Source organism: Oreochromis niloticus, linkage group LG4 (assembly GCF_001858045.2).
Source record: "Oreochromis niloticus isolate F11D_XX linkage group LG4, O_niloticus_UMD_NMBU, whole genome shotgun sequence".
NCBI classification, from domain to species: domain Eukaryota; kingdom Metazoa; phylum Chordata; class Actinopteri; order Cichliformes; family Cichlidae; genus Oreochromis; species Oreochromis niloticus.
The window spans coordinates 8,175,871-8,203,705 of NC_031969.2; the positions used below are offsets into that span (position 1 = coordinate 8,175,871).

General features: G+C 43.1%; 3 protein-coding genes and 1 non-coding gene across 4 annotated transcripts; all 4 read left to right on the top strand.

Moving 5' to 3' along the window:
* Positions 1-187: 187 nt before the first annotated feature.
* Positions 188-5,373, top strand: slc25a38a (solute carrier family 25 member 38a). The gene is given in 9 exon segments (XM_003443167.5): positions 188-443; positions 1,855-1,964; positions 2,443-2,567; positions 2,764-2,848; positions 2,966-3,095; positions 3,098-3,144; positions 3,901-4,069; positions 4,180-4,340; positions 4,458-5,373. Coding segments are annotated over 8 exon segments (855 nt in total). The 5' UTR covers positions 188-443; positions 1,855-1,949; the 3' UTR covers positions 4,581-5,373.
* Positions 5,374-7,209: 1,836 nt separating this feature from the next.
* Positions 7,210-10,046, top strand: rpsa (ribosomal protein SA). Its single transcript, XM_003443074.4, has 8 exons — positions 7,210-7,349; positions 8,139-8,309; positions 8,421-8,539; positions 8,779-9,024; positions 9,282-9,410; positions 9,520-9,682; positions 9,772-9,807; positions 9,900-10,046. The coding sequence occupies exons 2-8, from the start codon at positions 8,177-8,179 to the stop codon at positions 9,995-9,997; spliced, it is 924 nt and encodes a 307-aa protein (XP_003443122.3). The 5' UTR covers positions 7,210-7,349; positions 8,139-8,176; the 3' UTR covers positions 9,998-10,046.
* Positions 8,574-8,712, top strand: LOC112846816 (small nucleolar RNA SNORA62/SNORA6 family). The gene has a single exon (XR_003219988.1). It is a non-coding gene; the product is annotated as a small nucleolar RNA SNORA62/SNORA6 family (small nucleolar RNA).
* A 3,356-nt stretch (positions 10,047-13,402) lies between the features above and the next one.
* On the top strand, positions 13,403-27,385 carry ubn2b (ubinuclein 2b). Its single transcript, XM_019358221.2, has 18 exons — positions 13,403-14,436; positions 14,469-14,614; positions 15,199-15,327; positions 17,174-17,275; positions 17,722-17,853; positions 17,971-18,077; positions 18,586-19,075; positions 19,225-19,295; positions 19,386-19,515; positions 20,521-20,627; positions 20,709-20,819; positions 21,424-21,567; positions 21,733-21,783; positions 21,868-21,910; positions 22,931-24,217; positions 25,478-25,685; positions 26,182-26,250; positions 26,506-27,385. Exons 1-18 carry the CDS (start codon positions 14,304-14,306, stop codon positions 26,550-26,552), a joined length of 3,507 nt encoding a protein of 1,168 aa, XP_019213766.1. The 5' UTR covers positions 13,403-14,303; the 3' UTR covers positions 26,553-27,385.
* The last annotated feature ends 450 nt before the right edge of the window (positions 27,386-27,835 follow it).

Genomic DNA, 27,835 nt, shown 5'->3' on the forward strand with positions numbered 1-27,835 from the left:
CATGTTTCTTTCAGTTTAAATAAACACATGGTAATATTTTTTTTATTTAATTAATAATTAAATTTAAAATACATTTTAAAAATAATTTAATTAATATTTTTTCCTTTTTTCTTTTTACTCACCCTTGCTTCCCGGAGAGGCGCCCTTTTCTTGCGCACGTCACAGCCAGAAGCTGTTTAACCAATCAGAAGGCTGTATCGCAGGTGGGCGGTGCTTCCGCGTAGTTTCGACACGCTGCGTCTCAGAACGGGAACCGGCCGGTTTTAGCTTATCACAGAAAGATAGAGAGGCGGTTGTCGGGTTTGGTGGTACATTGCAGCACTTCAGTGGGGAGTGGTGGTGAGGTTTGTCTTCGCTCTGATTAGAGTAGTCAGTAAGAAGAATTTGCGCTCAAGCGTGACTTCGGCGGGGAGAGAAAAACAATTGGTGGAGGATAGTTAAAGGTGCGTTAGAGGGAGAGCTCAGCAGAGCCTCAATACACAACATTGCACACAATACACGATTTTCGTCAATGCGCTCTTTATGTTCTTTTTAAAATGTTTTTGAAAACGTGTTGGCTGCTAATCTGTCAGTCCTGCGGAAAGTCGAAGGAGACACCTGAAGTAGGCCCTTTATTCAATATAAAAGTCACAGTAGGAAGACTAAACCTATTTTGAACACAAAAATCAGCACATCTGGTCTTTGGCAGGATTAAAAAAAAACCTTCACGGGGCTGTTGGTGTAATTAGGTTGTTGTGTTACAGCATCTTGTTTTTGGCACTTTTATTATGCATAAAATCCACAACTTTGCACGAGAACGGGACTTAAATCATTCAAAATCGGTAAATTCGACTGGAAAGGCTGTGCTAGTTCCATGTAGATGAAATTACATTACTTATTAGGTTATTTATTATCTTCATTGCAGACCTTAGATTTTAGTCTGAAAGCCCAGTAGTACAGATGTTCCACAGGGATCCCTCCTTGGTCCTCTTTACTTCTTTTTAAAAAAAATTATTTACCATATCAAACAGTGTTATCTCTGTCTTTACACAGATTAACTTTTATTTTATATGTCTCTGGCTCTTGTCTTAAATCGGACATTGCACATTTGGAGCCTGCTTTCATCTTAAATAAGTGCTTATTATTTTCCGATCATCAAAGCAGCCTGCTTGGAAGCCCTGGATGGACAGTAAATGAAATCTTAACACACATGTGGAACACATCATAGAAATTGGAGATTTAAATTAATTGTGTGTGCAGAAATATTCCTGAGAATGAGATCACGGCACAGTCTACAGTTTGTTTGTTTCCTATTAATTTTATGCACGCTTCGCCCTCCTACCTGATGGTGCTTCATTCTCTTTATCACCGTGTGCTGTATTTCATCATCTCAACATCTTATGTTGAAAAAATGAAAACAGTGATGTAAGGGTTTTAATTCTAAGGACAGCCAGTCTTTTCTTTGCTTGTGCAGAAAAGTGCAGAATGCCAGCTCACAGGGCTGTACATAAGAGCTGTGTCTCTCATGTACACCGTGAAACTGTTTTTGGACACTGTGTTCAGAACAAGTGCGAACAGTCTTTACTTTTGACGTACTCGCTCACGCTCTTCACAGTCTCGTCAAGGACACGCAGCAGTGTGTCATGCACCGGGTCTATCCTAATTTGTAGCACGCTGATCTTTGGTCAGTTAATGAGTGGCCTTGTGTATCGGGTGGGGGCAAATAGGAAACACGGTGTTGGTCAGGCAAGCTTTATCTCTTCTGTGTGCGCGCTGTCCCCTCATTCAGACAGCAGAGCTGCGCTCTCTCACCATCTCTCCATCCCTGCTCCTGGAAGGCCAGTGTGAGTAACTCCTCTTTCTTCCTCTAATCAGAGGGAGACATTTCAGTGGACAGCAACGAGAGGGGGAAGCACAGAAGGTTTGGTGTATTGCAAAAACGTCTTGAGAAGTGACCCTCGCGAAGAAACATGGAACTTTTAGTGGTGAGTATTAGATCTCTGTTTTGTTACATCAGGAGTTCCATCCTTATCAGTCCATACATCCTTAGTAGGTAACTTGAGGTCAGGGCGTTCTGACTGATAACTTTTTGAAATACTGATTAACTAATCGACGCTCTGAGAGTCCGACGGTGGTTAAGGTGAAGAAGAGCTGCTGAGTCATTAAGCTGAGAGAGCAAACTCTGTTGTTGCATCACATGTGAATGGTACTGTGAGGTTGGACGTTGTGGGGGGAAAAGACGGTTAGAATATTGAAGTGATATTAAATTATCTATTTACAACAATATAAACATGGTTTAATAGAGTCACAGTGTTACAGTGGCGGTTACATCTTAGTTTGTTGCTGTAAGTGTGCATTAAAGAGACAGAAATATGCTCTGTAGGTATAGTCATGACAGGACTTTAACTAGAAATGCAAATGAAATTTGCCCCCCTCCCCTCAAAAATCTACCCCAACCCTCAGGTGCACCCGGCCATCAAAGCCTTCATGTGTGGCTCCCTCAGTGGAACCTGCTCCACGCTGCTGTTCCAGCCTCTCGACCTGGTCAAGACCCGTCTGCAGACTCTACAGACCGGCGTGCAGCCTGGGTGAGTCTGCATGCAGTTGTCAGTGTTGCATGCTTTCCTATCTCATAAGATCCAAAAGCTGACTTTATTTATTTATTGGCTGGGTGGACTCAAAAAGCATGACAGTGATTGACCTTTATAGGCCACACACATAGCAGCAGCGTTGACTGTTTTTGGCTTTCGGTCATCTTATCTGATGCCTGTATTGTTTCTTCAGTTCGGGCAGAGTGGGGATGGTGTCGGTGCTCCTCAGCGTGGTGCGGACAGAGAGGCTGCTGGGACTCTGGAAAGGAGTTTCACCGGTTAGAGCTTCTGTATATTCAAGTCTACCTCGTGTACAGATTTAGTCACAAATTCCTCCTGCTGCTGTGTGAGCCACAATGCATCTGACAGTCTCTCTCCTCCATCTGCTCCTTTAGTCCTTCGTCCGGACCATCCCAGGAGTTGGGATCTACTTCAGCACCTACTACTCTCTGAAGCAGCACTTCTTACAGGACAGACGCCCAGGGGCTGCGGAGGCCGTGCTGCTGGGGGGTGGAGCCCGGACGGTGGCGGGGTAGTGATGCTGCCGGTTACTGTCGTCAAGACACGTTTTGAAGTAAGCAGTGTCCAGAGGGGGTGTACTGCAAAGCGAGGTTAATTGGTTAGTGAGGTATGTCGAACTTCAAGTCGGAGATTTCAGTGTCACCTGGTGGCTCTCTAGGTCACCATGGAAACTTGGTGCTGAACATATACTCTGTCTGGAGCAGGTTATATTCAGTTTAAGTTTAAAATTGTCTTGTGGCTCCGTGTATTCACTGATTATTTTCCCATGCTTAAAGTGATTCATGGATTCCCTGCTGAGTCAGCGCGTACTAACTATAGGACTATAGATACAGCAGTGCAGATTTTCTGCTGAATATTTCTCAGTTGCTTTATTTACAGCACCACTGTTGCCTTTTTGGTGTTGTATGTGTTTTATAGCCTGTTCTTTATAGACCTCAGTCACGTGTAACTCTGATAATGACTCTGACTGAAGTAGGCGGTGAAAAAGGTGTGTCACATACCCTCTTTTCACATGAGCCAAACCCCAGAGCTTCTGCGTGTACTTACATGAAGTAATTCATGAATATAAGATTTTTTGAAAAGCCTAAAATAAATAGAATATATTTCTATAATACTGTGTTAATTCTTCTGAAGTGAAAGAAGTTCTTCAAAACAAAAATGCATCTGTGCAGCCTGCATGTGAAGAAAAAATATATGTTTTACTTCATTGATATTATTGTTTGACCTGTGCAGCGTGCTTTCACTTTAGCGGTGCATTCATATTGTGCTGTTTTATGCATGAACTGAACAGGACGTCTTTGTGTTTCAGTGTGGCAGGTACAGTTACGGGAGTGTGATAGGGGCTCTGCGCAGCGTGTGCCAAACTGAAGGTCCTGCGGCTCTGTTCTCCGGCCTCATGGCCACTCTCCTCAGAGACGTTCCTTTCTCCGGGATCTACGTCATGTTCTACAGCCAGACCAAAGCCTCACTGCCCAAAGGTAAAGGTAACTCAGAGAGACGTTTACTAGCTTAAGAACGAGAAATATTCGCGTTTGGAATTCTTCTTGGTGTTCATTTAAATACACATGCTGGCTTATCTTCCTTTTAGAGATCAGCACGTCTCCTGTGGCTCCTGTGGCTAACTTCAGCTGCGGGGTTCTGGCTGGTGTGTTGGCCTCCCTCATCACTCAGCCTGCTGATGTGGTCAAAACACATGTCCAAGTGAATCCACAACTCCAGACAGCAGAGGCCATCAGATACATCTATATGGTAGCTGTCTCAATCTTCCTTCCTGCTCTGCCGTGTTTTTAAAATGCGTTCCATATATCGTGTTGAATAAGCTGGTTTTAATCAGCTGCATGCCTCACTTTGCTCTCACTCTCTAAGGAATATGGACTCCAGGGCTTCTTCAGAGGGGCCGTTCCTCGGTCTCTGAGGAGGACCATGATGGCGGCCATGGCGTGGACCGTGTATGAACAGATGATGGCGCGCATCGGGCTGAAGTCCTGAAAGTGATTGATGTTGAAAAGGTTGCAAAAGGAAGAAGAGATGTAGATGGAGTTGCAGTGATTGTGCGCACAGGAAGCAACTGGAACTACTGCAGTGGAGTTGCTCGTAAGCATGTCAGAAGTTCGCAGTGACCGATTTCACTCAGAGGAGTCTAAGAGACATGTGGGAGGTCTCCTGTACATTTAGTGTCTTACTGGGTGTGTCTGAAGATCAGCATGTGCAATATAACTTTAAAAAGACTTTTAAGATGATACAAAAATGCTCTGATATTTTTCTACTGCACTACTAATTACACAAACTGGTGATTTTGCTCCAACTATTTGGACCGTGTTTGAGAAATCCATTCAGAGTTCTGCGTGTGCTCCTGGGGGGCTTTTTGTGACAAATGGTTTCTTCCTTCTTGTCTTAAATTCACTTCCACACATTTAGGAGTCTTCACAATCTGCAGGTTAAACTGGGCAGATCAAATGCTTTGAGTGCTGATTAACTGGGAAATGTTCACTACACACTAGCCTGGCTGTTGTAAGGCTACAAATAAGATTTGGACTGTATCCAGAAACAATGTCTGAATACTTAATAGTTTTAGTCTCTCCACTAAAACTCCTTGAATGGCAGGGAAAACCCTGGTCTGAGTGGGATTTCCAATGCTTCAGATGTTTGCATGCTGTGTGCAATGACTCAGCCCATGACTACTGCAGGCAGTGAGCCAGATTAAGCCCAGACTTATGCACTTTAACCTCAGCATATGTTCAAAATATAGAGAGCTTCTTAAAGACACGATTGTGAGTCTCCATGAGTAACAGTGTTATTTATATTCTGATACTTTATTTAAGTGCGTGCTCGCTTGCCATGTGCATTTGCCAAAAGTTCATCTGCCTTAAAATGCTTTTGCCATTTTTTGATATTTGCTAAAAGTGTGGTTTTTCATGCAGACGTTTTCACTTTTTAAACATGTCAAAGAAAATAAAGTTATTGGAAAAATTCATCTCAGTGTCAGTTTTATCAGGAGAAAATGACCAAAAGTCACTGCATCACTGCCTGAAATTTAAGCTCGAGTTTAGTACTGACCCTACCATTGGACTGCGCAGAAGAAACAGACAAATCAGACTCTTCTATTACTCATTTTGGTGAGCCCAGACATTGTACTCTGTTGCTGCCATTTGATTGGCTGATTAGATATGTTTGTGTTAACAAGCAGTGCCTGATGTAAGGACTGGTGAGTGTACATATTTTTCTTAATTTAGTGTCAGATCAAAGTTGCCAGCTTGACAAAAATAGAACTATTAACACAAGAACATGCCCCTGACATGCATGACTGTACTCTTTCATTAACTGAGGTGTATAAAAGAATAATTAGCTGTGAGAGTTCAGGTGTAAAACTATAAAGAAATAGGAGTGTTTTTAAACGATTACAAAGCTGCTGCTCAGAATATTGTCACACACTGCAGGAACATGAGGGCCAAAGACTTATCATAGTACTGTTAGAGATAAGCGCTGTACCAGTGCACAGGGAGGGGTGGCACGACATTAAATAGGACGGTACAAAGAGTGTAGCACCGTCAGTCTAAAGTAAGAAGGCTATTTAGGCTGAAATAGACAACTGAATTAATGAATTTAGAAAACTGTTGGGTTTGTGGATCAGCATCTATAAATGATATACAGAACACACTTAACAGACCTGATTTATGACTTTTCCCTTTATATTTGGGAGTGATCGATCATGTTTCAAATGCTTCATCATATTAAAAATCATTCTAACAAGCTGTATACTTCAGTCACATACAAGCTGAGAGTCGGCAACTTAGAGTGTTTGTGTTTGTGTCACAATTATGAATCCAGATGTACTGTTTGCTAAAGTTGGGAATTTTTTGGTGCTCTCAACTTACACGGCACGGTTTTCAGAGTCTGTTTTTGTTTTGTGCCTTTTTCCTTCAGCCTTTTGTTGAGGTAGGGGTTGTGAAAATTTTTTATTGCATGTGTGTTGTATTGCTTTGGTTATGAAGTTATTTAAAAAAGGAAATCCAGATGTAATTGATTGTGAGGGTTTTATTGTGACCATATGAACAGGCTCTGAATGTGTTGACATCCCACCTTTTTTACCCAGTCATTTAGGTCACATTCCCAGAAAACAGCTCCAAAACATCTCAGGCATTTGGCCCATGTCCATCACCTCTAATGCCCTTGACATGTACCCAAACCCCATTTTTGAGTGAGCCCATCAGTCCCACAGAAACTAATCAGCTGTCTCGGTGCCTGTTAAGTCTACTGCTACAATATTGCCTCGGTAATCTATTGTAACTTAATTTCAAATATAGGACCATTTCAAAGAGGGAACAACTGCAGAACTCTCTACACATAAGACACGTTTCACTAAAACAATTTCACAATTGTGTACATATTATGATCCCTTTGCCTGGAACACTTTATCTCTGGCAAATATGTTAGGAACACAGGTCAGTCTTTCACCGAGAAGTCAGCGTCTCAGCATTGTCTTAATATGGTCTTTCCATCTCCATTGTCTTAATATGGGATACCCATCCGACCCGTGAGCCCACCTCTGGTTACCTCTGCTCCTACCTTTGAGGCACGTGGAATTAAAACTCCACCTAGTGGCGAAAATGCGGAAGTTTCTCATTTTTCACCTTCTCCCCGCCTTCGGTTTAACCAGCCAATCACACGCTTGGAAATTTGGTATAAAAATAACGTCATTTCCTCCCAGCGCCCTCTTTTTCACCGTGTGGTCAGATTTCCATACGGCGTTGTTTCGTGGTGAGTTTAAACCGGCCTATTTAGTTATTTTATATCGAAAGAAATAGTCATAATTCGTAAAGTTATCACAGAGGACAAAGGAAATATACTGTAGGGTAGACAGGTGGAAACTACCGTGCCCTAATTTTCTTAATTTTCAACGAATTCATGATGCTAACCTTTGTAGCTAACCTTTGTAGCTAACATGCTAGCCGCTGACACGCGCTCTTCCTCTGTTTCTCGTGCGCCTTGCCTCCAACCAATGAACAGCAGTAGTGACGAGATTTCATATGATTGTAATTTATATCTGAATACGATGGTAACCATACACTTGAGTTACCATGACTTTTTTTTACACTTCAAGCGGCCTTCTGCATCTGAGATACCTCAACTTAATCCCCGCTTCGCTGCTTAGCTTCCTCTTAGTCATACACGAGCCTCTGCGCCTTCACCCCTTGTAGTTATGTTTTTCCCGACCTTCCTAACGAGATCTGCATATCGTTTGCGGTCCCTAAATGGTTGATGATTTAATTAGGAGGCTAAATTGACTTGACACATGCACATGTCTCCGTTGTTGCCTGCTGCAAGAGCACACACCAAAGGATCATTTTCTCTTCTTTGCTAAAAAAGCTACTCTGTTCTTGTGCTCAGCAATGGGTTTCTGCTGTTTTGTGTCTGATTAGAAATGCACTGATGTAAATTTAATTTTTTGGATGCTTCTTGGCTGGTCATGGGTGTACTGTTTTGTCTCTTTTGCAGCTTGTAGTTTTTCTAAGTCTACATTTTGTTTTTATTTTTTTTTTCCCCCAGCTCTCCCACTAACTCGTAACGCAGGGAAAGCGGTCACGATGTCCGGAGGTCTGGATGTCCTTCAGATGAAGGAGGAGGATGTGCTGAAGTTCCTGGCAGCGGGAACCCACCTGGGAGGCACCAACTTGGACTTCCAGATGGAGCAGTACGTCTACAAGAGAAAAAGCGACGGTGAGTGGTGTAGCAGTCATTTGTGCTTTGACGATGAAGCTTTTTGAGTACTTTGTCTCCTATTGTGGTTTTACATGCAAATGACAAAACTTGACGTGTTTTGCTTACTAGGTGTGTACATCATTAACCTGAAGAAGACCTGGGAGAAGCTGCTGCTGGCAGCCAGGGCCATTGTTGCCATTGAGAACCCAGCTGACGTGTGTGTCATCTCTTCCAGAAACACTGGCCAGGTAAAGTTCTGGTAAAACTCGCTCATTGTTGTGATGTGCACACTGTTAAAACCTGGCACTTGCGTTGGTGTTCAGGTGTCGGAAGTGTGCAAGAGTAATCAGGCCGGGATTCGCTAACACCATAAGGACAACTGTCCAATGAATGGGGTTTGATAGTAACCTGAGCCACACTACTTTGTTTAAATGTAAGTTAATATTTTTGTTGCGATCTCAAGTAAAACTTGTACTGTCTGTTTCAGAGAGCAGTGCTGAAGTTCGCCTCTGCCACTGGTGCCACTACCTTCCACGGTCGTTTCACCCCTGGTACATTCACCAATCAGATCCAGGCTGCTTTCAGGGAGCCCCGCCTCCTGATTGTGACAGACCCTCGTGCTGACCATCAGCCACTGACTGAGGCTTCATACGTCAACATCCCCACCATTGCCCTGTGCAACACTGACTCCCCGCTGAGATATGTGGATATTGCCATCCCATGTAACAACAAGGTAAAATTCAGTTTGTTGAAAACAATGAGTCTTTGCACACAGCTAGAGCCCTGCTGTTTTGTCTGTGCAGTGCGTGGTGTAGAATGTGTGCTAAATAAAAGTGCCTGATCGCCAACTTCTTTTCTCTGTACCACACGAGGGAATGGGAGTTGAGGTCTTGCCACAAACTTTTTTTTACAGCTTTATGCCTTTTAGAATGTAATGAATCACAGTTCAGCCCTGACAGGTTTGGATTTGACCCCATTTGTCTGTTTCAGGGTCACCACTCTGTGGGTCTGATGTGGTGGATGTTGGCTCGGGAGGTCCTCAGGATGAGGGGAACCATCTCCAGGGAGCACCCATGGGAGGTCATGCCAGATTTGTACTTCTACAGGGACCCTGAAGAGGTATGACTGGCATACTCGACTTATCTAAAAGTGCTGAAGTGGCTAGGACCAAGTGGATGAGGCATACATCCTGCTGATACACTCACTAATGCTTATTATGTTCTTGTAGATTGAGAAAGAGGAGCAGGCTGCTGCTGAGAAGGCTGGTGTTGGAAAGGAGGAGTTCCAGGGCGAATGGACCACCCCTGCACCCGAGTTTGCCCAGCCTGAGGTGGCTGACTGGTCTGAGGGCGTTGCAGTGCCATCTGTGCCCATTCAGCAGTTCCCTGCAGGTGAGATGATTTGCTGCTTTGTGTTCAACTTGTAAATGCAGTGTAAGATTTTTCCAGTGGTTTAAACTTAATTGGGATTTTTATTACAGCACCTGCCGCTGTCAAGCCTGGTGAGGTCTATACTGGTGAGTTTTTTATATGGATCTTCATTACCTTTGTGTATTATGTGTGCTGTAGTAGTCCCTGAACTTAACACTTTTTTCCTCTTCCACTCTAGGTGAGGACTGGAGTACTCAGCCTGCCACAGAGGATTGGTCCACAGCACCCACTGCTCAGGCTTCTGAGTGGGGTGGCACTGCTTCTGACTGGTCTTAAAATTGATGCTCGTGGCAACAATAAAGTGTTTTTTACACTTTGACTTTGATTTGTTGTTGTTTCATCAGATATTTACAATGAAAAGCCCAATTAAGTAATCAAAAATTGCTCTGAATAAGCAATTAAGACTCTAATGTCAGTGTTTTGATGGGATTTCCACAAAATTAATACAGCTGTGGGAAATGTGACTTCATTGAATCATAACATCGCAATACAGGTACACGGGAAATTATTTGGGTTCTTTGTCTAACTGCACCTCACTGCTTTTTATATTGGCTGTGATTTAAAATTAAAGACTAGGCTTAATTTCCAAAAATCGCTAATCAGATTATGCATTGGCATTAATCATACCAAATCTATTGCATGTTAGAAACTTAAACTTTGGAGTGGTTTGCAAATGTGGAATGGGTTGTACCAATTTTACAGCACCTTCATGTGTGAAGTAAACATTTCCTGTTTGAGACTACACCCAGGTTTTCTGCAGTGCCACCTCTAGCAATGGGTCATAATCCTTAACTAGCCAGCTGGAACCTAACCTTAGAGGATCGAGTAAAAAGGCCCCGCAGTTATTTGTCCTTGACTGTAAATTGTAGTAGGATGAAATGCACCCAGAAAAATCCAATGGGGAGTCTGTTTTTGTGGCATCATTAAAAGTCACAGCACTTTCTTTATATTTTGCTGGGGAAATGGGAACAGCAGTTTGCTGACGTATCCAACTATATATGGAAATGTTAGTTTTTCCCAAAGATGCTTTCAGCCATTATTAGTAGTCGTCATCACCCTGATTTGTGTTTAAGGGGTCTACTTTCTCATAAGTTTAATTTTGATTAAAAAGAACTTGATACTGTTCAGTGGGTGTTATGTTACGTGTTCTATAGTTCAGGCATTAACTCTGCTTCTCTGACTCCAACTGAACTGAAGGATGTTCAGACCTGCAGCTACAATTAAAACAGAATATATTGCATAATGTTAGCCCTCCCTCCTTTGAAAAAATGGCCCTTAGCGTTCCCTCCAAACGGCTTTATTTCTTGCTATCATAGCAATGGATCGCTTCGATTGGTGCCAGAGGACACATTGAAAGACCACCAGGGGCATTTCAGATTTCAACACAGACAGCTGATTGTTACCCTCTGTAAATGGCATAAGAGTAATTGTTATGAACCAAATCAATCATGAAAAAATAGGTTTATATTTTTTGAAAATTATATAATTTTGTTTATGGCAGTGAGGATTTCTGACTTTTCTGTGTAAATTTAAGCATGTAACATACTTTTGATTATACACTGCTAAGAAAAGAAAAGAAAAGGAAAACTTAAAGACACAATGTAACTCCAAGTCAATCACACTTCTGTGAAGTCAAGCTACAGGAGGCCATAGGAGAGCAACAACCCAGCAGCAGGACTGCTACCTCCTGCTGCAAGGAACAACAGGAGAACTGCCAGAGCCCTGCAAAATAACCTCCAGCAGGCTGCAAATGTGCATGTGTCTGCTCAAACGGTCAGAAACAGACTCAATAAGGGTGGCATGAGGGCCCGATGTCCACAGGTGGGGGTTGTACTTACAGCCCAACACCGTGCAGGACGTTTGGCATTTGCCAGAGAACACCAAGATTGGGAACTTTGCCACTGGTGCCCTGTGCTCTTCACAGATGAAAGCAGGACACACTGAGCATACTGTGACAGACGTGACAGTGTCTGGAGACGCGATGGAGAACATTCTGCTGCCTGCAACATCCTCCAGCATGACCGGTTTGGCAGTGGGTCAGTAACGGTTTGGGGTGGCATTTCTTTGGGGGGCTGAACAGCCCTCCATGTGCTCGCCACAGGTAGCCTGACTGCCATTAGGTACCGCGATGAGATCCTCAGACACCTTGTGAGACCATATGCTGGTGCAGTTGGGCCTGGGTTCCTCCTAATGCAGGACAATGCTAGACCTCATGTGGCTGGAGTGTGTCAGCAGTTCCTGCAAGACGAAGGCATTAATGCTATGGACCGGCCTGCCCGTTCCCCAGACCTGAATCCAGGTGAGCACATCTGGGACATCACGTCTCGCTCCATCCACCAACGCCACGTTGCACCACAGACTGTCCAGGAGTTGGCAGATGCTTTAGTCCAGGTCTGGGAAGAGATCCCTCAGGAGACCATCCACCACCTCATCAGGAGCATGCCCAGGCGTTGTAGGGAGGTCATAGAGGCACTCCGAGGCCACACACACTACTGAGCCTCATTTTGACTTGTTTTAAGGACATTACATGAAAGTTGAATCAGCCTGTAATGTGTTTTTCCACTTTAATTTTGAATGGGGCTCCAAATCCAGACCGCCCTTTGTTGTTAAATTTGATTTCCATTGATAACTTTGATGTGATTTTGTTGTAAGCACATTCAACTATGTAAAGAACAAAGTATTTAATAATAATATTTAATTCATTCAGATCTGGAATGTCTTATTTTTGTGTTCCCTTTTATTTTTTTGAGCAGTGTATTTCTGATAGATGAAGAGTGTGAAACTGAAGTTGGATCCACCTTATTATATAGTTACTGGGCTATATGGTTATTTGTTACATAGACTATGGTGCACATACAATCAAAATGCCCATTATTTTTTAACTAACTAAAATGTTTAATTACTTGGGCTAATGCCAATAATAAAGTTACAGACTATGATTATATGAAATGTGTATACTTACTGAAATTGAAGTATTTTAATGATATACAGTCCATATTAGAGAATCCTGCAAACGTGTAAAGAAATGGCATAATTAATCCTAGTGTGTTGATGCAGTCCTCTGTACATCTTACTTGATTTGAGAGAAATAATATAAAGCGTTAATATATGTTGTCCAGTGCTGAGGCAGCACCACCCAGTGACAAACAAATTTTCCTGTATGTTCACTCTTAATGCTGAATACAGATGATTTAATATTGGAGTAAATTTGTAGTAACTCCAGATTTACTTGTGAAAAAAGTACAAAAATTAAAGTACCATATTATGTACTGTCAGTGAGAACTGCCACAGTTTTACTGAGAAAGATAAAGACAAACAATCTAAAGGATAAAATAAAAAATAAAAAGGCACAATTGCATCTAAAACACAACACGGCCTCAAAACAACTAGAACATGATGTCTTTTAATTAAACACATACATGCTCTGTGCTCATTACACTGTGACATTCCATTCTATAAAATGACATCGCAGATAATCTGTGAAGCACAGTATTAGTAAATTAATAATTAATACAAACGACATACATCAATTAAAAAACGTCTCATATCAGCAAACCTGATTTCTTGCAACTCCAAAATGAGCCTGAAAAAACAAAAGAAAATGAAAGGCGTCTCATGGATGAAGTTAAACGCCTTAAAACTAAGATTTTAAAACTGGTGGAGAAACGTGGTGGAGAAACGGATGGGGCGGCCAAGTTTAAAAATGAAATAGAGATCCAACAGTCAAAAGCGGAAAAACTACAAATTCTTTTCCTCCGGACCAAATATGAATCGGAGAAGACGTTTGAGACCAACAAATATGAGGAAAAAAAAAATCTGGCTATGGAGAAGAAATGCAAAGATTTTGAAAAAAATGCGATTGAGAGAAAAACCCGGGAGCAGAAAGCTAAACACGTACTTTTGAAAGGGACTTGGATAATAAAGCGTTAAGGAAAGAGTTAAGAGAAAAAAACCCTGGACACATAAAGTCGGACAAAGGAAGAAGCTGTCTAGTGTGCAGCATCTAGAAAGAATCATTAAGATGAAATACAACAAAGTGCCTAAAGATATAACTTAAAAGTGTTATTATATTTTCTCCTTGTAGTAAACAGTGAGACATCCCGGCTGTTCAGAACAATCACCTCCTCCACGTTCGCGCTAGTCTGTCAGGTGGGCGTGTTTCTGCGCTGCCATTGGACAAACGCGGTTCCCCTTCCTCTCTGCCTTCCGCTTTCTTTTCATACGCACGCCCAGCCTCTGAATAATGATAATAATGATCAAGATGGCTACTTCAGAATCCTCCTTGCGGTAGCTAACCACCAATTTCATGGAAGCTATCAAAACTGCGATTTCCTGCAGTTTAAGTCACTCGTAGGCGACGGGGGCTGTTCCAGGGATAATACTGTATGGATTAAAACGGGCCGAGGAGCGACAAAAGTCATTGTGTTGCCCGCAGCACTCATTCCGAGGAAGCTAACTAGCTGAGCAACTAGCTAGCTCTTACTTGTCGACCATCTCCAGTTTAGCTCCCCTGCCACTGGCGGCTGAGAGGAGCGTGGCGCTCCAGGTTTTGTGTGCCCGGACGTCGGACGGAGAGCGTCAAATGGCAGAGCCGAGGAAAGTGCCGTTCGTCACCATTTCTACCCTCAACACCACCCCGCCGCCGACCCCGGAGACCAGCAAGAAACGCCGCCGCGAAGATGAGGCCGTCGACGTCACTTTTGGGAAAGATGGAGGTGGGAGTGCGGTCGGGTCAGGGGTGGCGGAGGTCTGTTTGGCAACGAGAAAGGTAGCGACGCGCAGAGGGAGGAGAAGAAGCCCACCGTCCGCCTCAACCTCACGCTGAGCGAGCCGAATGAGCGAGGGTCGTCCGAGTTCAACTACGGCGAGCTGGTCCACTCATCTCTTTCTCAGGTTAGGAGAGCAGAGGCAGACACGGTGGTGTTAGCGGGGGGCCTAACCGGGCACAACTCCGGCGGTGCTGAACCCGCGTGCATGTCGCACTTGTTGTTTTGTTGTTGTTGTTGCTGCTGAGCTTTTGGCCGACAGGATTTGCAAATAAAGTAGAGCACACTGAGCCCGTAAATACTTGATGTTCATGCTCCATATGTATTTATTTATTATGGCCTTTAGATAGATTTTGGAGAGTTTGAAGCAGTGCAGGATTAAAGAAAATTTTTTTGAGGGGGGGCACTTTAAAAACGCCGTCTGAATGCAGGCTGAAGTATTTAAAGTGTCAGGTAAACTGGGCCCTCCTGTTATTACCATCCTATCTTGTTACTTGTATGTCTACATCTTATGTTATGACCGATAGAGAGGTGTCCTACTTACTTCACACAGGACAATTCAAAGAGTTGCTATAGTGAGAACCTCCATACTTTTTCATTTATTTTTATTTTTTATGCAGGTTGCATGTATTGCCAGGTGCAATTATGACTATGATGTTGTTGTCAACCTTGCTTATTTACAATTCAAGTTGCTATCCCGGTGTTCCTCAGGTAAAGCCCGTGGGTTCTGCTGTACCCAAAGGACTCACTCCTCCGCTGGACCCCAGTGACCCTTTTGCAGATGATGAGAAGGAGAGGCGGGAGGTAGAGGAGCTTGCCAGAAAATTTGAAAGCAAATATGTAAGTAGCAAAGTAAACTCGGGCCTGTTTGCATAACACCAGTTGAGGACAACAGTCGTTCAAAGTCGCTTTATATTGTAAGGTAAAGACCATAGAGTAAAACGTGAGGAATGTTAGAGTTTCCTGCCTGACTGCTAGTCAGTCATTTGAGGAATTATTCAACCCTTCATGGTTTAAAAATCTAATTTTTGGAAGCTTAAAAAATGTAGGCTTAGTTCCAGGGTTGAGAAACAGTGTTAAAGCTATGTTATCACTGATAACAAGTCTTTTCTAATATTGGCTTTTATAAGCACGCGAATGAAGCAGGCTCGTAATAACATGCAAAGTGGTGACAATTCTGAATATTTCACAACAGCCAGAAATGAAACTAAAGCCATGTTAGGGAAATTCTAGCTATTTGAATGCTATGTTTCAAGGTATGAAGCCATATTTGAAGTTGTTGAATGGTAGGCAAATGTTTGTTCTGGATTTCCTTTCCTTCTGTTTGGCTGCCTGCTATCTAATAACCGCAGGGGTCAGTGGAGTTGAATGATAATGTGACTGAGAGACTTTCTCTGGAGTTTGAGTTATCATAGTTTAGCATTTCTGAATTGGTTCAAATTCAGCTTTAGTTGGAGTCCAGAGAGAATTTGCTCGTTTACTTTTAGTTTTTATTGTTTGAAAATTTTACTTTCAGTTTTAGTTTTTATTTGCATGAGACACATGAGAACATGGTTTTTTTTTTTTTTTTTTACATCATTATTTAATAGAGGGCACAGTGAGAGTGCTTTATGTCAGCGGTCGATTTACTGTCATAGAAATCCTAAGTCTCAATAAACAATCAGACCTTTTAATGTTGGTTGTGTTGACAAGTGTGACTGAACTTCCTAAACGTAGAAACAATTTTAATTGCACAATATTATTTTTGATTGGCCTCATTTTTGTTTTTATTTTAGTAATCTATTATTATTATTGTTATTATTATTGTTATTGTTATTGTTGTTATTATTTTACAATACCTAGTTTTAGTTCTAAGTTCAGTTTTAGTTAGTTACAGTGGCGCCATTTTTCTTCCACTGACCAACCGGCCAATCAAAAGGTGACTAAAACTCACACAGGTCGATGGTTCAGTGGCAGTTCTACAAAATGGTAACAATGTAGAATGGAAACATTTTGACGTCTTGCTGTTAAAGAGTCACTGATAGGATATGTGTGTTGTTGTGTTCGATTGTATCTTTTCTGTTTAAAATAATTTCTAAATTTTGTGACTGGTAGGATTTTGTTCTGTATACAGTTATCCTTTAAAACTAACGGGCATTTTAGAAATCTAATAAATAATCTTATAATCTTAGAGTTAAAAATAACATAATTAATGTAATTACTTGCCCCATGTGATTTCTGCAGTCAATAGGAGGTTACACACGTGTTGGTTTTTGTGTTTGGAAAGAAGAGCATACATATCATTTTTAAATGAAGTAAATATTTTTTTTGCCAGTTAATGTTTTTCTAGTTTTGCTTGACATGACAATTCTTTCAGCCTACACACGATTTAACCTTTGCCGTTTTTATTTATATTCAAGAGCTGCAAATCTTTTCTGTCAACCATAAAGACCTTCACAGGGTCCTCTGGATGATGAAGTGTCCTTTTCAAAAGTAAAAGTCTCATGTTTATGTTTATTGTGGCTCCCCGTTTGGTGCCTCCTGTACCTCCAGTACCACAGCTGGACAAGTAGTCTCCCTGTACTGAAGCACTGGTTCTACTGTCCATGTTGTGGTTACAGCTGAATCTGTGTGGGTGATGATTGTTGCGTGTTTCTGTTGTATTTTTAAACATTTTGTGATCTTTGCATTTACCGTCCATTTGCAGGGCGGCAGCTCAAAGAAGAAGAAAAAGGACAGAATGCAGGATCTCATTGATATCGGCTACGGCTACGATGAAACCGATCCTTTCATTGACAATTCAGAAGCTGTGAGTTTATTCTTTTAAAAGAATTAATGTTCTTTATTGGCGTTCAATCAGAACGTTTCAGGTCTCTTTGCCAAAGATTAAAATAAGTAACGACCTTATTATTAACGAAAGTAAAAAATAGATAAGTGTAATAATAAAGATGATAAACATTCATGTTGTATTAAAATAATAATGAGAAATTGCAGTAACTTTAATATAAAGTCATGGTTCTTTGTTTTGCTTGATTTACTTTTGTCAGTGGATGCTTTTGATCTGCAGTAGAAACAGAAGAATAAAAGAAAACTGGATGAGAGGGAAAACATTAAACAAATAATAAATATGCTTTAATACTGAGAATAATGTCAGTGAAGTTTATTATGTGTAGTCCTTTGAGAGACTGACCGTGGAAGAAGACTGTTGTGTCGTAAGCAAACAAGCAGTTAATTGTGATTCTATCCTGTCCTCAGTATGATGAGCTGGTACCGGCCTCTCTCACCACTAAACATGGAGGCTTTTACATCAACACGGGCACTCTGCAGTTCAGAGCTGCGTCTGACTCTGAGGGAGAAAACGCAGCTGCAGACGATAATCATTTTAAGGTAGGTGCTTGGCTCCCTGTGCACTCTGTATATGAACAAATAGTTAAAAAGAAAAGCTGTTGCTTTGCTCCTTGTATTATACTGTGCCTTTTTTCCCCTTTTGCATCTTATCTGCAGAAGATGAAAGACGGTGAAGAGCGAGTGATTAAAAAGCGACGGAAAAAGCAAGATGGTGGAATTTTGGAGGAAAAGAAACCCCGAAAAAACAAAGTACCAAAGTCCGGGTGAGGTTTTGACCTGTAATCCTGTATTCTAGTTATTTCCATAAGTAGCTAAGTCGTCCCTTAGATAAATTAACATGAGGTGATTGTTTAAGAATAGGCATTGCTCCTCGTTGAGCCCATCCCACCAGACAAATAAAGGAGTATCTACATTATTCATTTATTTAAAAATAGTTCACCACTACTTTTTGGCTTTTACGTGGGACTTGAACTTTAATTTCTGAGGTGAAAGTCCTCCATATAATTTATTTTGCCACCAGTTTTTCCCCAGAAGGCATAAGTAGTACTTGGCCTAAACTACTTTGTAGTACTTGTGTGTTCTGGTCTGTTATTGGCTTTAAGGAGGGTAGGAGGCTAGTTCCCTTTTATGCCACTTTAATTGGAATATACTAAACAGTTAGTAAGAATTTGTTGACCAGTGATGTCAGAAAAACACAGCTGTAACCACAGACCTTATCCCTACGCTGTGCCTTAAATTTCTTTATTCTCTGTGCTTCTTTGGTCACGGCAGCGTTTCAGCTTTAAACCGGCCAGAAAAGAAGAAGAGGAAGAAGCTGATGAAGGATTCCCTGCACCTGGCCAACATGCTGCGACGCTTTACCAGGGAGAAGGAGGAGATGCGCAAGAAGAACATGGCCGCCGCCGGTCTGCCGCGACCCAGCCCCAAAGTGCCGAACACCAACAGTGCGCTCCTGAACACCCATCCCAAGGCCGCCGGCAGCAACGACTGCAACATGGCTGACCTTTCCGCAGACCCTGCTGTGATGTCGCTGCTTGGCTCGGCCAACAACGACTTGCTGCAGGACATGATGGGTGACCTGGACTTTGGGATGCTGGACTCGCCTCAGCCTTCCAGCCCGGCTCAGGGAGAGAACGGCTCCTTTGGGATGGGACACAAAATGGGAGGTAGCCGGGCGGTGCAGAGCAGCGTGATTACCCCTCCTCCTCTGCCCTGCGGACTTCCAGACCCACTCGCGAAACGCATCGAAGACCTGAGGGCGGTATGAACTTGAGCCTTCTACCAGCTCATATTATTTATTTATTTATTTGTTTTTAATTAAATAATTGTTAGTAAGAGTGTGAATTATATGTGAAGTAGACTGCCTACATAACCAATCCTATTCACTGCTGCGATGTCTGTTTGTCACAGGCGTCCCGTCTGTTTGATGAAGAGGGCAGAAAGAAATTCTTCACACTGGACATGAATAACATCCTGCTGGAGTGAGTACATTTCCTAATTTTGAATTGGTGCGGATTAATTTGTGTAAAATCAATTAAATGTAAATTTGTGTTTCTGTCTGTGTGTGTCAGCATCGAGCTGCAGGTTCAGGAGCAGCCCACAGAGGTGCGTTCAGCTGTCTACTCTCACCTGGAGGCCTTTGTGCCCTGCAATAAAGACGCTCTGCTCAAACGACTTAAGAAGCTCAGCCTCAACATACAGGTGTGTGGAAGCAAGTGTTCTTACTGTTAGAATTAGTTTTGGTAAAAAGGGATCCCAAGAGGTCTACGATTTGCATTTGACATCACTTAAAGGTCCCATGTCCTTCCACTTAGTGCAGATATATGAGCACCATTTCTACCAGTCTCAGTGTCTGTGGCTTTAAGTCAGACTGGAACAGCTGCTGCACCTGCTCCTTTCAGGAAAAGAGTTATATGAGTGACTGGTTCTGCCTGAGGTATCTTCCTGTTAAAAGGGAGTTTTTCCTCCCCAATGTTGACAACTGCTTAATCATTCATTCACAAAGACAGATTTAGTGTGAATTTAGCTGTATCAAAATGCGATATAAGTGAGTGCAGAGAGTAGGACAGCAGCAAATGGAGCAAAAAGCTAACTGAGTTTAACTCTACTGAAGCCCAAACGCAGAGTAACACACACCCAGTACTACTCATTTTGTTCTAAATCATCTCTTAGACTTTCTTCTGTTCAGAATAACATTCTCCCCAGAGCTCTGACCTATGTGCATGCGATCAAAGCATTACATTACCTTACGTAGTGACATTAACCCTGCTAGATGCTAACATGGTGGTCCCATCTAAAACTTTTTAAGAGAGCCGCTTCAGTTCATTCACAAAGAGCAGACCGACAGCAGCTTAAGGCCCTGACTTGTTTTTTGTTGGCCAGAATATGTTTTGCTGTTGACCTCCACAGCAGTACATTTAGCATCTGTGTTGCTATGATGCTCTCCTCAGCACACTCAGCAAACATGCCCATATGCACCCACAATGGATAGCTGTGGGTGAACTGCGGGGCTGTGTAGGCAGTGCAAACCCACACTTATCCCCCGATTGGGTGTGCCCACACAGGACTGACAACAGTCAAAAAAACTGGGCTAAACCTGTTATGAGGCAACTGCTGCATTTGTGCAAAAGCTGTTGTTTTTGTGTCTGTGTCCATTATTCATTTCTGTATTGTCCTTTATGAGTGTTGATTTCTCTCGCTGTCCAGGATGACCGACTACGGACGCCCCTGCTGAAGCTGAAGTTGGCGGTGTGCAGTGTGATGCCAGAGCAGATCGCTCGATACAACATGGACTGCATCGCCAAAGTGGCAAAGTAAGGACTCGCCCTCGGCTCTTACTCTGAGCTCACATACCTTTTTCCCTTGATCTGAAATGTTTGTTTCTCTGCTCACAGGCAGCAGTCTGAGGAGGGAGAGAAAAATGGCTCGGAGGATGACGATGAGGAGAAGCCGGGGAAGAGGGTGATAGGGCCTCGGAAGAAGTTTGTGTGGGATGACAGACTCAGGTCAGTTTCCTCTCTGTGTTCACAGGATCCATCCTTTCAACTCTTACTTGTTTGCTTTAATCAGCAGTGCAGTGCATTCTGGTACCTCTGAGTTATATAAAGCTGAGATCTAGGGCGCTTTATCCATATCGAGAGCATCTGCTGTGATCCCACACCTCTGGAAACTCCAGGACACAAAAACCAGCCATCATTGATCATATATCAAGACACATCTGGTAGTTGGATCTGCACAGTTTGCATATGAAAAGCCATGTTCATCGATCATGCGAGGTGTTTGTTCAGCCAGGTCCAGCCCAGTGTTTCCAGAAGCTACTGGAGAGGGAAAGCTGCAGGCAGTCATCAAGTGTGACACTGTGTAGTGTTTCACACACCCAGTGGTGTGTGAATACATTGCAGTACATGCAAAAAATCTTTTATTTAATTTTAACAAAAATTACTGTAAAATGAACGTGATGTGGCTTTTCATTTTAAAAGATCCTCCCCAGTTTTTACCCATCAGCCCTTTATGGTATATTGTATTGTCGTCACCTTGCCAGGTGGGTGGGTGACGTGGAGATCAAGGTTTGTGAATACAGAGGTTAACTTAATGCTGTTTGCCTTCCAGGTCACTGCTGTGTAACTTGGTGCGGGTGAAGCTAACCTGCTACGAGCGTGAAGGCAAGAACACGCTGTCTCTGGAAGACTACCTCAAAGCCTTCATGGAGACTGAAGTCAAACCCCTCTGGCCTAAGGGGTGGATGCAGGCCAGGTGTGTGACTGCAGCTAATGCGATTTCTGTGGTTGTCCAGTGATTATAATAGCGGCTAGCTTTCTCGTATGTTTTCAATCATGGCTTAAATAGAATGGTAATGAAGAAGTAATTCCCTAATATTAGTGCTTGTGTATTCATATTTCTGTATTTCCCCATCTGCAGGATGCTGTTCAAAGAAAGCATCATGGCTCACGGTCATCTCACTGGCTACACGTACGTTTTTGACCTTATTATTCACCTGTTTTCTCATCACTGATTTGTTCTAATAACTCACTTATTAATTTTATTTTGTTCCAGAGCAAAGAAGAAGATGCTCCCTGCTCCCAAAGCCAAGCCAAAGGTTAGTTGAACTTTCAAGTCAATCTGCAATCCATCTGTCAGTGGGGTGACTTAATGGAAGGGCTCTTGATTATAGAAGGGGTGACTGCACACATTTTACACATTTTACACTATCCCACTTTGATCTAAAGTGGGCTGGACCAGTGAAACACTCCTTTTTGTCAGTGTAAAGAAGTTTAGTGACTAATATAACTCTCTGAGATAACTTAAAATGAGAAAAAGAAGCATAGTTTCAACCATACTTCTTAGTTTTTCTACATGATAAAGAAATGCAGCTATGGGGAAACCAAAGAAATCTGTCAGCACGACTCTTTGGACCTAATTTGTAAGAAATAAATGTAAAATTACAAAAAAGGGTTCTGGTAGTGAACTACCCAGAGTGTCCTGCTATTATCTAATTACTTTGAGGGATGTTACTTTGGTGTAGCATGAATAGCCACGGGGGAGGATTGATCAACAGGAAAAACTGTAAAACTTATTAAAATAAAGTTAAAAGTCGACATGCCCTGCTCTGCCCGGTGCACCAGATTTGAATCTTTGTTGGGTCGACTCTGGCCCCCGGGCGTTATGTTTGACACCTCTATTCTTTGTAAGGTTTCCAAATTTGTTCTCATTAGAAACTGTTAGGCAGCTGGAAGTTGTTTTATGTGCTGCAGTTTAGGAGCAGAAACTCTGCACAGTAAATTGTGAAAAACACAAGTTATGCAAATTATGTCGTCAAAGTGAAACTTTGTCAATAAGGTTAAAGTTCTCTCACGGTGCTCGGCTAACGTTATCTCATGATGCGTGAAATGAGCCCTCTTGTATTTTAATGTATTTAATATTTTAATGTGTTTGATAAAATATAAATATTTGGGTTGGTGTATTGATACAGTATCGGCATGCAGAATATTGTGATACTGTTGCTGTTTTTCACCTGCTATTCCTAGTATTTGAATGATGATTTCAGATTAACTTGAAGAAACGTGGCGGTGCTCTTAAATGTCGCTGAAAGTTTATTTGTGTCCTCTGTTTTTTCCAGGAGGCTGTGTGGGTTCGTCACACCACACCCTCAGCAGGTGCCGCTCCCTCCCCTGCTGCCCAGGTCGCCACGCGTCCGCCTCAGTCGCCGTCTGAGCCCATATGTCTCGATTCCCTCGATGAAGCTCCCTCTCTGGACTCCATCTCTCAGGCCTTGGCCATCCTTGGCAATGCAGCTAAGGGCCTGGCCCAGGGGGACAGCCCCCCGTCCCCAGATAAACCCAAGACGGTCACCACCCCCTCCAGCCTCCACGCCTCACCGGTCATCCAGCAGCAGAAAAAGAACTCTGTCAGCACTCCCAACAGCTCCAAAGCACCTCACTACATCTCTACCTCTTCGTCCTCCTCCACCTCTTTGTCTCGGGCTCCCTCCGTCACGTCCTCTCCTCTGCCCTCGGTCAGGGTGGATGGCATGGGGGTTGTTAAGGGCACTGCGCAGGCGCACAGACATTTACTTTTGAACACGCAGAGACCTTTGAGTGTGGGTGTGACTAAAGCCAACATGCCTGCCTCAGTGTCTCCACCTAAACCACGTCCACCGCCCACTGCGTCTCCACTAGTGGCACCAGGATCAAAGACCGGGGTCTCCACTGCCCCTTCTGGGCTCCTCAAAGGCAGCAATAATAACAAAGCCAACAGTGTTGACACTCTGATCATCACATCACCTCGGCTACACACCCTCTCATCGCCTTCAGTCACAGTCCAGAAAACATTTCAGACACCTCACCTGCCCCAGACCCCCCAGAGTAAATCCTCCACCTCCCTCTCGCAAACACTCCCCAGCGTACAGGCACAGCCACAACCACAGTCTAACTTCATCACCCCTATGCACGCCACTCTCACCAAGTCCACCCACAGCAGCATCCCACCCATCGTCAAACTCACTCCCCGCACCCCCAACCCCATCGTCACCGTTGCCACCTCATCCTCAGCTTCCATTTCTCAAAGTCCCAGGTCTCAGGCAACCCCGTCCCTACACCAGTACCCTAACAAAAGCCCAGCAGGTTTCCGCCCGCAGTTCTCAGGTGCCCAAGGAGGAGTGAACAAGCCGGGGCAAGGCAGTTACACTCCTTCAGGCAGCCAGAAGACCCCCAACAGCAACAGCAGCAGCACCAACACCAGCCTTATTAACACCTCATCCATAAGCAAGCATTCAGGATCCAGTGCCTCCCCCACGACGGCCTCTGCCAATCAAGGTCAGCGCCAGAGGTCCGGGGGCGGGACACCTCAGGGCGCCAAGCCAGTCACATCTGTCCCAATGTCATCCGTCTCTTCTCAGCTGCCACAGGTTTGTAGTACCAGTATGGCCACATAAGGAAACATGTAGGATGAACATCTGGAAAGTATTCACAGTGCTTCACATGCCTTATTCGAAAATGAATTAGTTTCATATTTTACCTCTGCATACAGTATAGCATAATAACAAGCAGCAATTACGCCTCAAGTCTTTTTGAGAATGACGCTACAAGCTTGGCACACCTATTTTGGGGCAATTTCTTATTATCCTTCTTTGCAGAACCTCTCAAGTGTCTTCAGATTAAATGGTTGTGCAGCGACGCTCATCTTCAGATCCAGAGATGTTCAGTCATGTTCAAGTTTGGTCTCTGGCTGGGCCACTCAAGGACACACAGTGATCTTGAAACCCCTCTTTGTTATCTTGGCTGAGGTCGTGGTTTCCTCCAGACATGACGCTTGGCATTCAGACCAAAGTGTTAAATCTTTGTTTCACGAGACCAGAGAATTTTGTTCCTCATGGTCTGAGACTCTTTAGGTGGATTTTGGCAAACATCATGTGGCCTGTCATGCCTTTAACTGAGGGTTGGTGTTCGCATTACAACAATCAGGCCTGATTGTTGTAATGATGCAGAAATGGTTGTCCTTCTGGAAGTTTCTTCTTCCTCCACAGAGCTCAGTCATAGTGACCATCGGGTTCTTTGTCACATTACTGACTAAGGTCCTTCTACCCCGATTCCCCAGATTCCATTTACAGATGATGGAGGCCACTGTGCTCACTGAGACCTTAAATGCTGCAAACATTTTTTCTGTACCCTTCCCCAGATCTGTGCCTCGATGTAATCAGAGCTCTAGAGGCGATTCCTTGGAATTCATGACAACGAAGCGATGCAAGAATTTCAAATCGATACCATAGGTGTATCTACTAAAAGAATCTCAGTGGCCTCGACCTAAAGGTCAAGTTTTCTGAAAATCTTGTGAATGTGATCACTTGAGAACAAGGCGAGGTAGGATTTTGAAATTGATACCATATGTATCTACCAGCAGGCTGAGGGGTTCCACTGGCTACTACCAGCATTTTTTCACTTGTCATTATGTGAAGAATTTTAAGGTGAAAAAATGATTTAATCATTTTGGAATAAGGCTGTAACATGACACAATGTGGACCAAGTGAAGCTCTGTGAATACTGAGTGGATACACTGTCTGCAGCACATGTACACAGCTCAGCAGGTGGATTTTTCAACCCTGAATCTGTTGAATGAAACCACTTTCTTCCTGTTGTTTTAAACACTCCTAACCTGTTTTTCTGCTCAGGTCTCCGCGGCAGGAAGCAGCAATCTGCTCAGCTCAGCCTCGTCTCTTCCGCTCGGTTTTGGGATGCTGGGGGGGCTGGTGCCTGTGTCCCTGCCCTTCCAGTTCCCTTCACTGTTAAACCTGCCTTCGCTGGGTGCAGCAGGCTCCAACACGGCACCCAGCAGCTCTGCAGCCAGTAGCAACCCGCCGTTCTCCACCCTGACGCAGAGTGAGTGATGCACACAGGTCACAAGCGCTCATTGTACTGGGGGGGCTTAGATTACGCACCAGCTGCAACTCTGACATTGATGGCAGCTGCAGATTTAACTAATAGCATTGCTTTCTTTACAATATGACATCATGCAAGCACTGTGTGTGTGTGAGGCTGTTGGGGTGTGTGTCTGCTTTTGTGTGGGTGTTTCCTGTGTAGGCCTTGTTTTGTGTTGTACTGCGTTCTCATTTATCACCATGTTTTGTGTCTAAATGTAAGCTTTGTAATTAATGTAAGACATTGCATTTTTGTTTGCTCCCCCCCATCAATTCTGTATTACATCATGCTTCCTCTCCTGTCTCACATTTGGCCTCACACTTCTGCCTTTATCCCCTCCTTTCTCCTCCTGCTCCTTCTTCTCACACGTCTCTCCTCTGACCTCCCCGTTCCGTTGGTACTTGTTCCTCCCATCTTCTCCCTCTTCGTTTCTTGTCGCCCTGTCCTGTCTCCTCAGATCTGTATAAGAGCCTCCAGTCAGGGTCTCAGGTTGCTCTGCCTCCTCACTTGCAGCTCGCTTTCTCAGGTAAAATCTGACCCCACCTCAAAAGCCTGCTCCTTTGCTCTTCTGCCTTTCCTTTCAAGTGTCTGATGTTCTCTGTCTCAGGTTGTCCCCCCCCCTCCTCCTCTTTTTATTTATTTATTTTCTGTCTGGTCCTGTTCTCATCTGTTGGTGGCAGCATGCCTTACTTTAAAAAAAAAAAAAAAAGAAGCCATTTTTTTCCTCCCCTCTTTGTAATGTTTTTGTTGACATTTCAAACACTGTGCTGTTCCTGTCTAGATGTCAGTCAAAGCCAGGGAGGTGATGTTAAGAGGAAGACTCTATGATCCAGCGGACCCAGCTGATGCAGTCCAATCAAACGAGGAAACGTTGGGACAGCCGGGACGCACAGACCGCACATAACAGGGGTCTGAATGACAGACTTTTGCTTTTAAGATCAGCTCAACTATCCACAACTACCAGTTAAAAATGACCTTTTTAAAACAATGACAACTTTTAAATCTTTGAGCTGTTAAATAAAATGGCAAATGCAGTTTGCCAATGTTTACACAATAGACCTATATCACTGTGGACAGGGAGGAATGAATGAATGGGATTTATAGTTGATTGAGGTGTGTGTGTGCGCGCTTGCTGGGACTGTGTGCCTTTTGTATGGCTCCCTTTCTGATGCATGGTCAGTGTGTCTACTTGGTGCTGTTTTTATCATAATGTAATTATCACTGATACCTGTAAGAAATGTAAACAAATTGTTGAATTTGAGCTTTTTTTTTTTTTTTTTTAAGAGAGAGCTGTACATGTTTTAATTGTACTTGAATTCCTGGATAAATTTGTTCCTGTATAGAACTCAAACGGACTTTTAATTAAAATCTTTCTCTTCAAATGACTCATTCAAGCTGCATCATGAAAGTCAAATGAAGCTGAAGCTTCTAGAACATGTTTACCCCTGGACCATAGACTGTATATAAAAGCTGGACATAAAACAGCATTTTTGGCCATTACTATCTTGGTGTTCAGGTGTGACAAATGAGGGGTGGATCTGACTGGAAGCTGAAAACAATGCAGACTTGTGCAGTGTCAGTGTACCTACTTTATCCACTGCTCTGGCTTTAATGGGGACCATCCTTTGTGAAATAAACATGTTTTATCCTGTATGACTGAAGTAGAGAGTGAGCCCATAAACTAATCAAAGTGTTTGCGGACATCATTAGAATTGATTTCGTTTTCCCAGATCTCTAACTCTCTGTTAGCATCATTAGCTATTTTTATTGCCTCCAATAGAATGATTAATGTGGCATCTCTCCCAGGTTTAATGTCCAGACATCCACAGATTAGGTTTGGTGGAGTCTGAATGTGAGCTAGCTAGGAAACACAAATTATATACTGTGCAGTGAATGGAGTTATCTTAAAAATAAAAAAAATACAACACAGCTGTAATTTTGGGCATAAAGAAAAAAGTAAATAGCAAAGTGTCTGGAAGGGTTAGGGAAATTGGTCCAATTGAGATACAATGATCGATAGATGAATGATGGATTGCTACAGGTGTGGTAATGTAAATGCATTAGTAGAGAGAACATGTCAGATGAAAGTACATATTGTGGCAAAAGCCATT

Excerpts from the sequence above, each read along its gene's own strand:
- rpsa (XM_003443074.4), top strand. The coding sequence starts at position 8,177 with ATGTCCGGAGGTCTGGATGTCCTTCAGATGAAGGAGGAGGATGTGCTG. Across the intron at positions 9,683-9,771 it reads CATTCAGCAGTTCCCTGCAG|CACCTGCCGCTGTCAAGCCT; the intron begins GTGAGATGATTT and ends TTTTTATTACAG. Across the intron at positions 9,808-9,899 it reads GCCTGGTGAGGTCTATACTG|GTGAGGACTGGAGTACTCAG; the intron begins GTGAGTTTTTTA and ends CTTCCACTCTAG.
- ubn2b (XM_019358221.2), top strand. The coding sequence starts at position 14,304 with ATGGCAGAGCCGAGGAAAGTGCCGTTCGTCACCATTTCTACCCTCAAC. Across the intron at positions 17,854-17,970 it reads CAGACGATAATCATTTTAAG|AAGATGAAAGACGGTGAAGA; the intron begins GTAGGTGCTTGG and ends TCTTATCTGCAG. Across the intron at positions 20,820-21,423 it reads GTGTGGGATGACAGACTCAG|GTCACTGCTGTGTAACTTGG; the intron begins GTCAGTTTCCTC and ends TTTGCCTTCCAG.